General features: G+C 42.9%; 1 protein-coding gene across 2 annotated transcripts in view; it reads right to left on the bottom strand.

The window, feature by feature from the left end:
* caln1 (calneuron 1) overlaps nucleotides 1-13290 on the bottom strand; it is a 103623-nt gene that overhangs the window by 57808 nt on the left and 32525 nt on the right. For both annotated transcript variants that reach the window (XM_071357302.1, XM_071357301.1), the window contains exons 3-4: nucleotides 12023-12166; nucleotides 1751-1863 (exon numbers count right to left, since the gene is read on the bottom strand). In XM_071357302.1, coding sequence (XP_071213403.1) covers nucleotides 1751-1863; nucleotides 12023-12166 — 257 coding nt within the window. The remainder of the gene's footprint in view (nucleotides 1-1750; nucleotides 1864-12022; nucleotides 12167-13290) is intronic.

The raw sequence follows: 13290 nt of genomic DNA, 5'->3' as shown, positions 1-13290 counted from the left end.
TCCAGTCTGTGCTAGGAAAACAGTCCTGTAGCTTAGCATCTGCTTCATCTGACCAACTTTTTATTGATCGAGTCGCTGGTACTTCCTGCTTTACTTTTTGCTTGTAAGCAGTAATCAGGAGGATAGAATTATGGTCAAATTTGCCAAATGGAGGGCGAGGGAGAGCTTTGTATGCGTCTCTGTGTGTGGAGTAAAGAGTTATTTTCCCTCTTGTGCACATGTAACATGCTGATTGAAATCTTACCAAATTTCTGTTTCCCTGCATTAAAGTCCCTGGCCACTAGGAGCGCCGCATCTGGGTGAGCGTTTTCCTGTTTGCTTATGGCGGAATACAGCTCATTGAGAGGGGTCTTAGTGCCAGCATCAGTCTGTGGTGGTTTGTAGACAGCTATGAAAAATACAGATGAAAACTCTCTAGGTAGATAGGCGAGCAAAACCTTGAGACTTCTTTAGATATTGTGCACCAGTTGTTATTTACAAAAATCACCAGATGCTGCTGTTCTATCCTGCCGATACAGTGTGAAACTAGCCAGCTGTATGTTGATAATGTCGTCGTTCAGCCACGACTCCGTGAAGCATAAGATATTACAGTTTTGAATGTCCCGTTGGTAGGATAATCTTAACCGTAGGTCATCAATTTTATTTCCCATTGATTTGCACGTTAGCAAGAAGAACGGATGGCAGTGGGAGCTTACTTGCTCGCCTACGGATTCTCAGAAGGCTGTCCGATCTGCGGCCCCTTTTACGGAGATCTGGGCCTGTTCCAGTGAAAGCAGTATATCCTTCTCGTTGGACTCGTTAAAGGAAAAAGTTAATCTTCCGCGTAGGTCAGAGATTTTATTTTCCTCATGAAGCTGGTTGAGAGAATGCCAAGAGTGTGCAAAGCTGTCATCAAGGCAAAGGGTGGCTACTTTGAAGAATCTCAAATCTAATATATATTTTGATTTGTTTAACACTTTTTTGGTTACTACATGATTCCATTATGTGTTATTTCATAGTTTTGATGTCTTCACTATTATTCTACAATGTAGAAAATAGTAAACATAAAGAAAAACTGTATATTTATTTTGTATAATATATAGAGATTTTTCAGATTTTTCAGGGGCTGCTGCAGCACCCTCATTACCCTTACTACCCGTGGCTATGGTTGTTCTCTCTCTCTCCATTACACTCTACTCTCTAACTCTTTCATTCATTTGCTTTCACCCCCCGCTTCTTTCACTCGCTCGAATCTTCTCACCGTGTCAATTCCACTCACTCTGTTACTTCTCTCTCTCTCTTTCACATGCACGCACGCATGCACGCATGCACACACACACGCACACACTTACACACACACGCGCGCGCACACACACACACACTATAATTGTGTTCCCCTCTATTACACAATCATGCCATCTTAGTCATCCACTCACTACTCTGACCCCTCGCTAGCTATCATCCTCTCCCCCCTCCATTATGGTTCAGTGCAGGAACATCTGGCCAAATGGCACATAGATTATGTCCTGTCAGCATCTCCAAGGCAGAAGGCACTGCCACCAGACAAGACAACATCTGTCCATCAGGAACTGACACACTACACTCTTTGCTGCCTCTACACTGATCGTCATTGTGCAAATCAAGATGAATAAACGTCTTCGATTTCACTGCCAGCTATTGCACAACTTGGCCATGGCTGCAGCTATTGCAGGCCACTGCTTGGTAAAGGAAAGGTGATAGAAGATAGAGGTGAAAAGAGAGAAGTCCTTACCTGCCAGAATATGCTGTCTATCGTGCTCCCAAGGAAGCCCTCCCTGGTTTCAGACGACAGGAGCTTGGGTCCTAGGATCGTCATGAACTCATCGAAGTCCACCTGCCCGTCTCCTAAGAAACACAGTCAGACACACAGTATGACATGTCTTACTCACAAAAAAAGTTTTATTTCAAATCAGTAAAAAGGACAATAACTGTATTTTATACCAAGTCTTCATTTGAGTATGTGTTCCTTCCCTTCAATACCTATTCTTCTTCCTCCTTCATCTTCCTAATTTCCCTGCAGAAGAGGTTGTGTGCTGCCCATGCAGGGCAACTCAATCTGCCCCTTCACTCCTCCCTCTCCCCTGACGGGGGTGAACTCCTTAGTCACGCTGGCACTGTCACATTTGATGCCATCGATTGTCCCTCTCTGTGCCCATGCATATGCAGAGTGGCATCCTGCCTCATCACTGGGGACAGTCAGGCAGTGCAGCCAGAGCGGTCAGGGCCCCTGAACTATCATGATGGATGGATGAATGGCTGGATGGATGGACGGATGGATGTGATTTAAACCAAAACACTTCCTAACAAAAGCAGCTGATGCCAGGCATCATGTATTATGAGCATAACACCCCTATATAAAGCAACGGGAGCGATTGCAATACTGAGATCTCCAACAAAGACCACAAGCTCCTAAGCAATCCACCAAGGGCATTCTGCTGAGCTGGATAACAATCTGAGGGATCGTTCTGACAGTGGAACAGATTATCAGATCAACTCAATGAGTCCATCCATATCTTATAGAGATCAGCTGGACTGTTGCAGCTGCTGCTCAAACAGAAATAATCAATGGCCATCCGTGAATGTGTCACGTGTCTCTAATTCACCTTGCTGCTAGCTTGGCAAAGACACAATAAACACCCTCAAATCCCATTAATCTGGTAATGTACCTGGCTATGGATACCTCCTCCATTTGATCACCATGATCTTTTGTGTTGCGTCTATCGACAAGAAAATTAAACGAGATTGAGGCAAATTGCTTTGAACAGAACACAAATTGATGTTTTGAAAACATCTCTCACTGTAATGACAGAGATGTAATAGCAACAACAATCCAGCCAACCCTTCTTATCTTGGCCAGGGTGTCCTCATTCAGTCACAGCAAGTAAAATCAACTGACAATTTCAAAGGCATCGCAGATGACAAATGGTCCTTCAGTCCTCCCCCTCTACCAAACCAACAGGAACTCATACATTGATTGCTGTCACACCTCAGAGTGTACAAGCAATATATGACAGATAGGTGCTCCTAGATGTTCTAACTTGTCAAACGTTTTGAACATTTCTCCAATTATCCAGTGTTTTGACACATCTAATTATTCCACAGAAGGTTTATTTCCAAAACGCTTTATCCACCAATTTTTCTAATGTTTTCATCAAAAATGATTGCTTATGGTAACTTCATGTGTACCCATGTGTTATTGTTTTCAGTAATTGGAATTGCAGTAGGCATGAACATATTGTTGCTTCAGGTTTAATTGAAGAGTTTGACAGAGATTTTAGATGTGTATGAAAATGTGTTGTTAGCAAAACGCTAGCCTATTTTCATTGTTTAGCTGGAATGGAATGTTTGTATCTTGTATATTTGACTGTGATATGTGGTTGTCTCAGCTAGCTATCTTAAGATGAACACACTAACTGTAAGTCGCTCTGGATAAGAGCACCTGCTAAATGACTAAAATGTCACATGTACAGTTGAAGTCGGAAGTTTACATACACTTAGGTTGGAGTCATTAAAACTCGTTTTTCAACCACTCCACAAATTTCTTGTTAACAAACTATAGTTTTGGCAAGTCGGTTAGGACATGTACTTTGTGTATGACACAAGTCATTTTTTTCAACAATTGTTTACAGATTATTATTATTATTATTTCACTTATAATTCACTGTATCACAATTCCAGTGGGTCAGAAGTTTACATACACTAAATTGACTGTGCCTTTAAACAGCTTGGAAAATTCCAGAAAATTATGTCATGGCTTTAAAAGCTTCTGATAGGCTAATTGACATCATTTGAGTCAATTGGAGGTGTACTTGTGGATGTATTTCAAGGCCTACCTTCAAACTCAGTGCCTCTTTGCTTGACATCATGGGAAAATCAAAAGAAATCAGCCAAGACCTCAGAAGAAAAATGGTAGACCACAAGTCTGGTTCATCCTTGGGAGCAATTTCCAAACGCTTGAAGGCACCACGTTCATCTGTACAAACAATAGTACGCAAGTATAAACACCATGGGACCACGCAGCCGTCATACCGCTCAGGAAGGAGATGCGTTCTGTCTCCTAGAGATGAATGTACTTTGGTGCGAAAAGTGCAAATCAATCCCAGAACAACAGCAAAGGACCTTGTGAAGATGCAGAAGGAAACAGGTACAAAAGTATCTATATCCACAGTAAAACGAGTCCTATATCGACATAACCTGAAAGGCCACTCAGCAAGAAAGTAGCCACTGCTCTTAAACCGCCATAAAAAAGCCAGACTACGGTTTGCAACTGCACATGGGGACAAAGATTGTACTTTTTGGAGAAATGTCCTCTGGTCTGATGAAACAAAAATAGAACTGTTTGGCCATAATGACCATCATTATGTTTAGAGGAAAAAGGGGGACGCTTGCAAGCCGAAGAACACCATCCCAACCGTGAAGCACGGGGGTGGCAGCATCATGTTGTGGGGGTACTTTGCTGCAGGAGGTGCACTTCACAAAATAGATGGCATCATGAGGGAGGAAAATGATGTGGATATATTGAAACAACATCTCAAGACATCAGTCAGGAAGTTAAAGCTTGGTCGCAAATGGGTCTTCCAAATGGACAATGACCCCAAGCATGCTTCCAAAGTTGTGGCAAAATGGCTTAAGGACAACAAAGTCAAGGTATTGGAGTGGCCATCACAAAGCCCTGACCTCAATCCTAAAGACAATTTGTGGGCAGAACTGGAAAAGCGTTTGCAAGCAAGGAAGCCTACAAACCTGACTCAGTTACACCATCTCTGTCAGAACAAATGTGCCAAAATTCACCCAACTTGTAATCACGTGTGTTGTGTGTGTTTGTTTGTGTGTGTATGCGTGTGTTTGTGCGTGCATAGTGTGTGCATGTGTGTGCGTGTGCGTGTTAGCGTAAATATGTGCAATACAGTTCATTAAGATGAAAGGGAGCAAGGGACCACAGCCAACATTTTACATATAGACAGTTTAGAGACAGATATTGCTACAATGGGACTATGGGATGTGTTAAGTGCTCTTCTGGTGTGTGTTTGGATAGTAGGATCCTTCATGCTTATTTAAAGTATAAAGTGGAGGTTGTGATATGAAAGTATGGTGCGAATGAGTGCACATTACTGTGTGCATGTAATGTACTGTATGTACATGCACATGTGTGTGCATAATGGTGAATGAGCACTCATGTCAATGTATTTATTATGTTTGTGATTATGTAGTCATACTGTGCCTTCGGAAAGTATTCATTACCCTTGACTTTTTCCACATTTTGTTAGGTTACTGATTTATTCTAAAATGTATTCAATCGTTTTCCCCCCTCATCAATCTACACACAATACCCCATAATGACAAAGTAAAAACAGGTTTTTAGACATTTTTGTAAAAGTATTACAAATAAAAACTGAAATATCATATTTAAATAAGTATTCAGACCCTTTACTCAGTACTTTGTTGAAGCACCTTTGGCAGCGATTACAGCCTTGAGTCTTCTTGGGTATGACACTACAAGTGTTACGGATACAAGTATTCTGTGTGTATCCTGTGTGTATTTCTTTTCTCTCCTTCTCCCCTACTGACAGGTGACAATCATCATTCCCCAATCAGTCATCAATCAGTCGCTAATTGGAAGAGACCTGCTCCTTTTCCCTTACCCAATCACAGTCCCTTTCCCTTGGTTTAAAAACCCTGTCAGTTGTGTTCTCTAGAGCTTGATCTCTTTGTGTAAAATCTCTCTGTAAATGCCATATGTTTGTAGATCTCTTGTGTGGTTTATGATACATGTCACTTTGTCCCCACCTGTGAGTATTGTGTTTGGTTATGGTGTTTGTTTGCTGGTGGGAAAAGCGGGTAACCAAGACAGTTCGCCCATGGGCATACACTACCCGTAGGTAAACTTTGTTAAAAACACTAGTTAGAACTGGGCGGACCACCCACTGTATTTTGGTTAGTTAGCTGTTGGTGAAGTAGGCTAGTCTAGCTTAGGGGTGTTTGTGGATACTTATTTCTTTCCTTGGGTCCAGCTCAGCCCCTTTTTCCTGCCCCCCTTTACCGTGTGTTTAGAAATAAACCCTGAGTGTTTGACGGTAATTAAGTTGTCTGTGTTATTTCGTTCTCACCGTTACTTTGTCACTGTTACACTTTGCATGAGTTATGTTACGGGTCCCATTACCATCCCCCCCTAGACTGTCGGGCCAAAGGGATTCGTAACAACAAGCTTGGCACACATGTATTTGGGGAGTTTGTCCCATTCTTCTCTGCAGATCCTCTCAAGCTCTGTCAGGTTGGATGGCTGCCGTGTTACGGGCTCCTAACCAATTGTGTGTGTTTGTTTGCGTTATTTGAAACGTATTTTGTACATAATGTGTCTGCCACTGTCTCTTATGACCAAAAAGAGCTTCTGGATATCAGGACAGTAATTACTCTAACATCAGCTGCTACTCGCTGTTTGTTTGTTACCTATGCATAGTCACTTCGCCCCCACCTACATGTACAAATTACATCAATGTCACGTTCTGACCATAGTTCTTGTGTTTTGCTTGTTTTAGTGTTGGTCAGGACGTGAGCTGGGTGGGCATTCTATGTTGTGTGTCTAGTTTGTCTGTTTCTGTTTGGCCTAATATGGTTCTCAATCAGAGGCAGATGTTTTGTGTTGTCTCTGATTGGGAATCATAGATAGGTGGCTTGTTTGGGTTTGTGGGTGGTTGTTTCCTGTCTCTGTGTTTTCTCTGCACCAGATAGGGCTGTTTCGGTTTGCCACGTTTGTTATTTTGTTGTAAGTGTTCACAGTTTCGTCTTGTTTATTAAAGTCATGTTGAACACGAGCTACGCTGCGTCTTGGTCCGATCCCTGCTACACCTCCTCTTCAGACGAAGAGGAAGGCTGCCGTTACAATCAACTAGCCTGTACCCCCGCACACTGACTCGGTACCGGTGCCCCCTGTATATAGCCTTGTTATTGTTATTCTATTTGTGTTACTTTGTATTACTTTTTATTTTAGTCTACTTGGTAAATATTTTCTTCTGCTTGAACTGCAGTGTTGGTTAAGGGCTTGTAAGTAAGCATTTCACAGTAAAGTCTACACTTGTTTTATTCAGCGCATGTGACAAAGTTTGATTTGATATTATCCAACGTCAAATCATTGGATAATAAAATGGAAGTGGCTGAACGACGACATGAATAACATACAGCTGGCTGGGTTTTCGGTCCATCGGCAAGATAGAACAGCTGTGGCGGTCTGTGGGGTGGCAGTCTGTGTTTATTTGTAAATAACAGCTGGTGCACGAAATCTAATATTAATAAGGAAGTCTTGAGGTTTTGCTCACCTCAGGTAGAGTATCTCGTGATAAGCTGTAGACCACACTATTATTTACCAAGAGTTTTAATCTATATTTTTCGTAGCTGTCCATTTACCACAAACTGATGCTGGCACTAACACGGCACCCAACGAGCTGTATAAGGCCATAAGCAAACAAGAAAATCCTCATCCAGAGGCAACGCTCCTAGTGGCCAGGGACTTTAATGCAGGGAAACTTAAATCTGTTTTACCTCGTTTCTATAAGCATGTTACATGTGCAACAAGAGGAAAAAAACTCCAGACCACCTTTACTCCACACACAGAGACGCATACAAAGCTCTCTCTCGCCCTCCATTTGGCAAATCTGACCATAACTCTATCCTCCTGATTTCTGCTTACAAGCAAAAAGTACCAGCGACTCGCTCAATAAGGAAGTGGTCAGATGACAAAGATGCTAAGCTAGAGAACTGTTTTGCTACCACAGACTGGAATATGTTCTGGGATTCTTCAGATGGCACTGAAGAGTACACCACAGTCACTGGCTTCATCAATAAGTGCATTGATGACGTAGTCCGCACAGTGACCGTACGTACATACCCCAACCAGAAGCCATGGATTACAGGCAACATCCACACTGAGCTAAAGGGTAGAGGTGCCGCTTTCAAGGAGCGGGACTCTAACCCGGATGCTCACAAGAATTCTCGCCATGCCCTCCGATGAACTATCAAACAGGCAAAGCATCAATACAGGACTAAGATTGAATCGTACTACACCGACGTTGACACTCGTTGGATTTGGCAGGGCTTGCAAGCTATTATGGACTTAAAAGGGAAGCACAGCTGCAAGCTGCTCAGTGAAACAAGACTATGCTCGCTTCGAGGCAAGCAACACTGAAGCATGCATGAAAGCATCAGCTATTCCAGACGACAGTGTGTTCATGCTCTCCGTAGCCGATGTAAGACCTTTAAACAGGTCAACATTGACAGATTACCAGAACGTGTACTCCGAGCATGCACTGACCAACTGGCAAGTGTCTTCACTGACATTTTCAACCTTATCTTTGACCGAGACTGTAATACCAACATGTTTCCAGCAGACCACCACGGTCCCTGTACCCAAGAACACTAAGATAACCTACCTAAATGACTACCGACCCGTAGCACTCACGTCTGTAGCCGTGAAGTGCTTTGAAACGCCTGTCATGGCTCACATCAACACCATTATCCCAGGAACCCTAGACCCACTCCAATTTGCATACCTCCCCAACAGATCCACAGATGATGCAATCTCTATTGCACTCCACACTGCCCTTTCCCACCTGGACAAAAGGAACACCTATGTGAGAATGCTATTCATTGACTACAGCTCGGACCCTGGGACTAAACACCTACCTGCAACTGGATCCTGGACTTCCTGACGGACCGCCCCCAGGTGTTAAGGGTAGGCAAAAGCACATCTGCCACACTGATCCTCAAAACAGGGGCCCCTCAGGGGTGCGTGCTGTCCCCTCCTGTACTTCCTGTTCACACTTGATTGCATGGCCAAGCATGACTCCAACACCATCATTAAGTTTGCCGACGACACAACAGTGGAGGCCTGATCACCAACAACGATGAGACAGCCTATAGGGAGGAGGTCAGAGACCTGGCAGTGTGGTGCCAGTACAACAACCTCTCCCTCAACGTGATCAAGACAAAGGATATAACTATCATGGTCCAAACACACCAAGACAGTCGTGAAGAGGGGACAACAATGCCTATTCCCCCTCAGGAGACTGAAAAGATTTGGCATGGGTGCTCAGATCCTCAAAAAGTTCTACAGCTGCACCATCAAGAGCATCCTGACCGGTTGTATCACCGCCTGGTATGGCAACTGCTTGGCCTCCGACCGCAAGGCTCCACAGATGGTAGTGTGTACGGCCCAGTACATCACTGGGGACAAGCTTCCTGCCATCCAGGACCTTTATTGCAAAAGACTCCAGCCACCCTAGTCATAGACTGTTCTCTCTGCTACCACACGGCAAGCAGTACCGGAGCGCGAAGTCAAGGTACAAAAGGCTTCTTAACAGCTTCTTCCCCTAAACCATAAGACTCCTGAACAGCTAATAAAATGGCTACCCGGACTATTTGCATTGTCCCCCCACCTCCATTTTTACGCTGCTTCTACTCTCTGTTTATTATCTATGCATAGTCACTTTACCTCAACCTACATGTACATATTACCTTAATTACCTCAACTAACCTGTGCCCCTGCACATTGACTCTGTACCGGTACCCCTTGTATATATGTCACGAACCGGCTCAAAGCCCGTAACAAAAGGGAGACAACGTGGAGATAAGGAATAACAAAATATATTTATTAACTAAGTACAATATACAATGGTGTGTGTAATCAGTAGTGTAAGTGAGTGTTTTGCATGCATGAATGTGATAATGCAGGGTGTTGAAAGGTGCTAAAGCAAACAACCAAAAACCACCAAGATACACAACAAAATCTGTAAAGGTGTCTGCATGGAGAGAGTCTCTTCCATGAATGGGGAAGTGGTGTATTTATCCTATGACACAGCGGGCCCAGGTGTTTCCCATGTAACTGACGACGACTCCCAACTACGCCCACCGGCATCCTAATAAGGAAACAAGAACAAAGAGAGAATACGGCAGACAGTGGGAGGGTCGTCACATATAGCCTCGCTACTGTTAGATTCTTCTAAAAAACTGTTTTACTTCACTTTATTCTAATAAATACTTTCTTAACACTTATTTTTCTTTAAACTGCATTGTTGTGTAAGGGCTTGTAAATAATTATTTCACTGTAAGGTCTAGACCTGTTGTATTCAGCGGATTTTATTATTATTTGATTTGATTTGAGAGTTGTTGCACAGCTATTTTCAGGTCTTTCCAGAGATGTTCGATCGGGTTCAAGTCCGGGCTCTGGCTCGGCCACTCAAGGACATTCAGAGACTTGTCCCGATGCCACTCCTGCATTTTCTTGGCTCTGTACTTATGGTCATTGTCCTGTTGGAAGGTCAACCTTCGCCCCAGTCTGAGGTTTTGAGGGCTCTGGAGCAGGTTTCCATCAAGCATCTCGCTGTACTTTGATCAGTTAATCTTTCCCTTGATCCTGAATAGTCTCCCAGTCCCTGCTGCTGAAAAACATCTCCACAGCATGATGCTGCCACCACCATGCTTCACCGTAGGGTTTCTTTCAGACGTGACACTTGGCATTCAGGCCAAAGAGTTCAATTTTGGTTTCATCAGACCAGAGAATCTTGTTTCTCATGGTCTGAGAGTCTTTTGGTGCCTTTTGGCAAACTCCAAGCGGGCTGTCATGTGCCTTTTACTAAGGAGTGGCTTCAACCTGGCCATTCTACCATAAAGGCCTGATTGGTGGAGTGCTGCAAAGATGGTTGTCCTTCTGGAAAGTTCTCCCATCTCCACAGAGGAACTCAAGAGCTCTGTCAGAGTGACCATCGGGTTCTTGGTCATCTCCCTGACCAAGGCCCTCCTCCCCCGATTGCTCAGTTTGGCCAGGCATCCAAGTCTAGGAAGAGTCTTGGTGGTTCCAAACTTTTTCCATTTAAGAATGATGGAGGCCACAGTGTTCTTGGGGACCTTCAATGCTGCAGACATTTTTTGGTACCCTTCCCCAGATCTGTGCCTAACAAAATCTGGTCTCGGAGCTCTATGGACAATTCCTTCGACCTCATAGCTTGGTTTTTGCTCTGACATGCACTGTCAACTGTGGGACCTTATATAGACAGGTGTGTCCCTTTCCAAATTATGTTCAATCAATTGAATTTACCACAGGGGCACTCCAATCAAATTGTAGAAACATCTTAAGGATGATCAATGGAAACAGGATGTACCTGAGCTAAATTCTCATAGCTAAGGGTTTGAATACTTATGTAAATAAGGCATGTGTTTTTTATTTGTAATACATTTGCAAAAATTTCTAAACTTTTTTCGCTCTGTCATTATGTGTATTGTGTGTAGATTGAGGAGTATTTTTATTTAATACATTTTAGAATAAGGCTGTAAAGTAACAAAATGTGGAAAAAGTCAAGGGGTCTGAATACTTTCTAAAGGAACATGTGTATGAATGTGTAAAAAGGAAGAGCGGGATCTATTTATGTATATGTGTTACGACTCTCGTCGAAAGGAGTGGACCAAAGCGCAGCGTGGATAGTGTTCATGATATTTATTTTCAAAAAACACTAACAAAATAACCAAAGTGAAAACGAAAGCACACAGTTCTGTAAGGCAAATAAACTATACAGAAAACAAGATCCCACAAAACTCAAAAGGAAAATGACAACTTATATATGATCCCCAATCAGAGACAACAATAGACAGCTGCCTCTGACTGGGAACCATACTCAGCCAAAAACACAAAGAAATAGAAAGCAGATTTTCCCACCCGAGTCACACCCTGACCTAACCAAACATAGAGAATAATAAGGATCTCTAAGGTCAGGGCGTGACAATATGTGTGTTTCTGACAGTGTGTATATGACAATGTCCATGTCTTTGTGTAGGCGTGATCGTGTGTAAACAGGAGGGAAGGGATCTCTTCATGTTTAAATATGTGTGTGTGCGTGTAACAGAGTGGGTTCCTGTCTCTCACTGGACTCGGACATGGGACCTTCTGTTACATGTGCAACTGCAACTGCATGTGTCTGTGTAATGTAAATGTGTGAAATGGGTACTGAAGGTGACTCACCATCCATGTCTAGTCTCTGCATGATGATGGCCAGCTCCACCTCACTGGGCATGTATCCCAGGGACCTCATGGCCATGCCCAGCTCCTGCTTGGAGATGAACCCGTTCCCATCCCGGTCCAGCACTCTGAATGCCTCCCGGATCTCTGTCAACACAAGGAGGAGAAGAGAGGATCCACCATGGTTAGGAATTATTTTAACTCTGTGCCTAAGCTCAAGAACAATGCAAATGACATCTGCAATAACCTGCAGGCAACTAGATGGTGGTGACAAATAAGCTCTGTGTGTACGACAAGCCGCTGTACTGTGTCTGTGCTACTCCTTCCCTTCAGTTTGAAAGATACCCATCAGCGTCAAGCCTAAAAGTCAGCAGGCTCCTCTGTGCTTTCATGAATTAATATTTTATTAGTGTGTCTACAGAGAAAATTGGGCTTATGGCAGGGAGGCAGTGAGCAGGGAGAGAGACAGAGAGAACTAGAGAGAGAAATAGAGAGAGAGAGAGGGATAGAAGGAAAGAGAGAGAGGGGAAAGAGAGAGATGCAGCGAGATTGTAAGAGAGAGAGAGAGAGGCAGCCAAGGATGTTTTTAAATAAATCAAATGTTATTGGTCACATACACATGGTTAACAGATGTTATTGCGAGGTTACTGAAATGCTTGTGCTTCTGGTTCGCACAGTGCAGTAATATCTAACAAGTAATCTAACAATTCGACAACAACTACCTAATACACACAAATCAAATTAAAGGAATGGAATAAGAATATATACATATAAATATATGGATAAGCAATGACCAAGCGGCATAGGCAAGATGCAATAGATGGTATAAAATACAGTATATACATATGAGATGAGTAATGCAAGATATGTAAACAGTATTAAAGTGGCATTATTAAAGTGACTAGTGATCCATTTATTAACTTCTATGGCTGAAGTCCCGTTAACGGGATCGATATGACAACAGCCAGTCGAAGTGCAGGGCGCTAAATTCAAAAAACAGAAATCTCATAATTAAAATTCCTCAGACATACATGTGTCTTATATCATTTTAAAGGTAATCTTGTTGTTAATCCCACCAACGTGTCCGATTTCAAATAGGCTTTTCAGCGAAAGCACTACAAACGATTATGTTAGCTCACCACAAAACCACAATAATCACAGCCATTTTTTCCAGCTAAAGATAGCTTCACAAAAACCAGAATAGAGATAGAATTAATCACTAACCTTCGATTATTTTCATCAGATGACACTCATAGGACTTCATGTTACAC

This window comes from Salvelinus alpinus, chromosome 21 (assembly GCF_045679555.1).
Source record: "Salvelinus alpinus chromosome 21, SLU_Salpinus.1, whole genome shotgun sequence".
In the NCBI taxonomy this organism is placed as follows: domain Eukaryota; kingdom Metazoa; phylum Chordata; class Actinopteri; order Salmoniformes; family Salmonidae; genus Salvelinus; species Salvelinus alpinus.
This window is presented reverse-complemented; position numbering and strand designations above follow the sequence as displayed.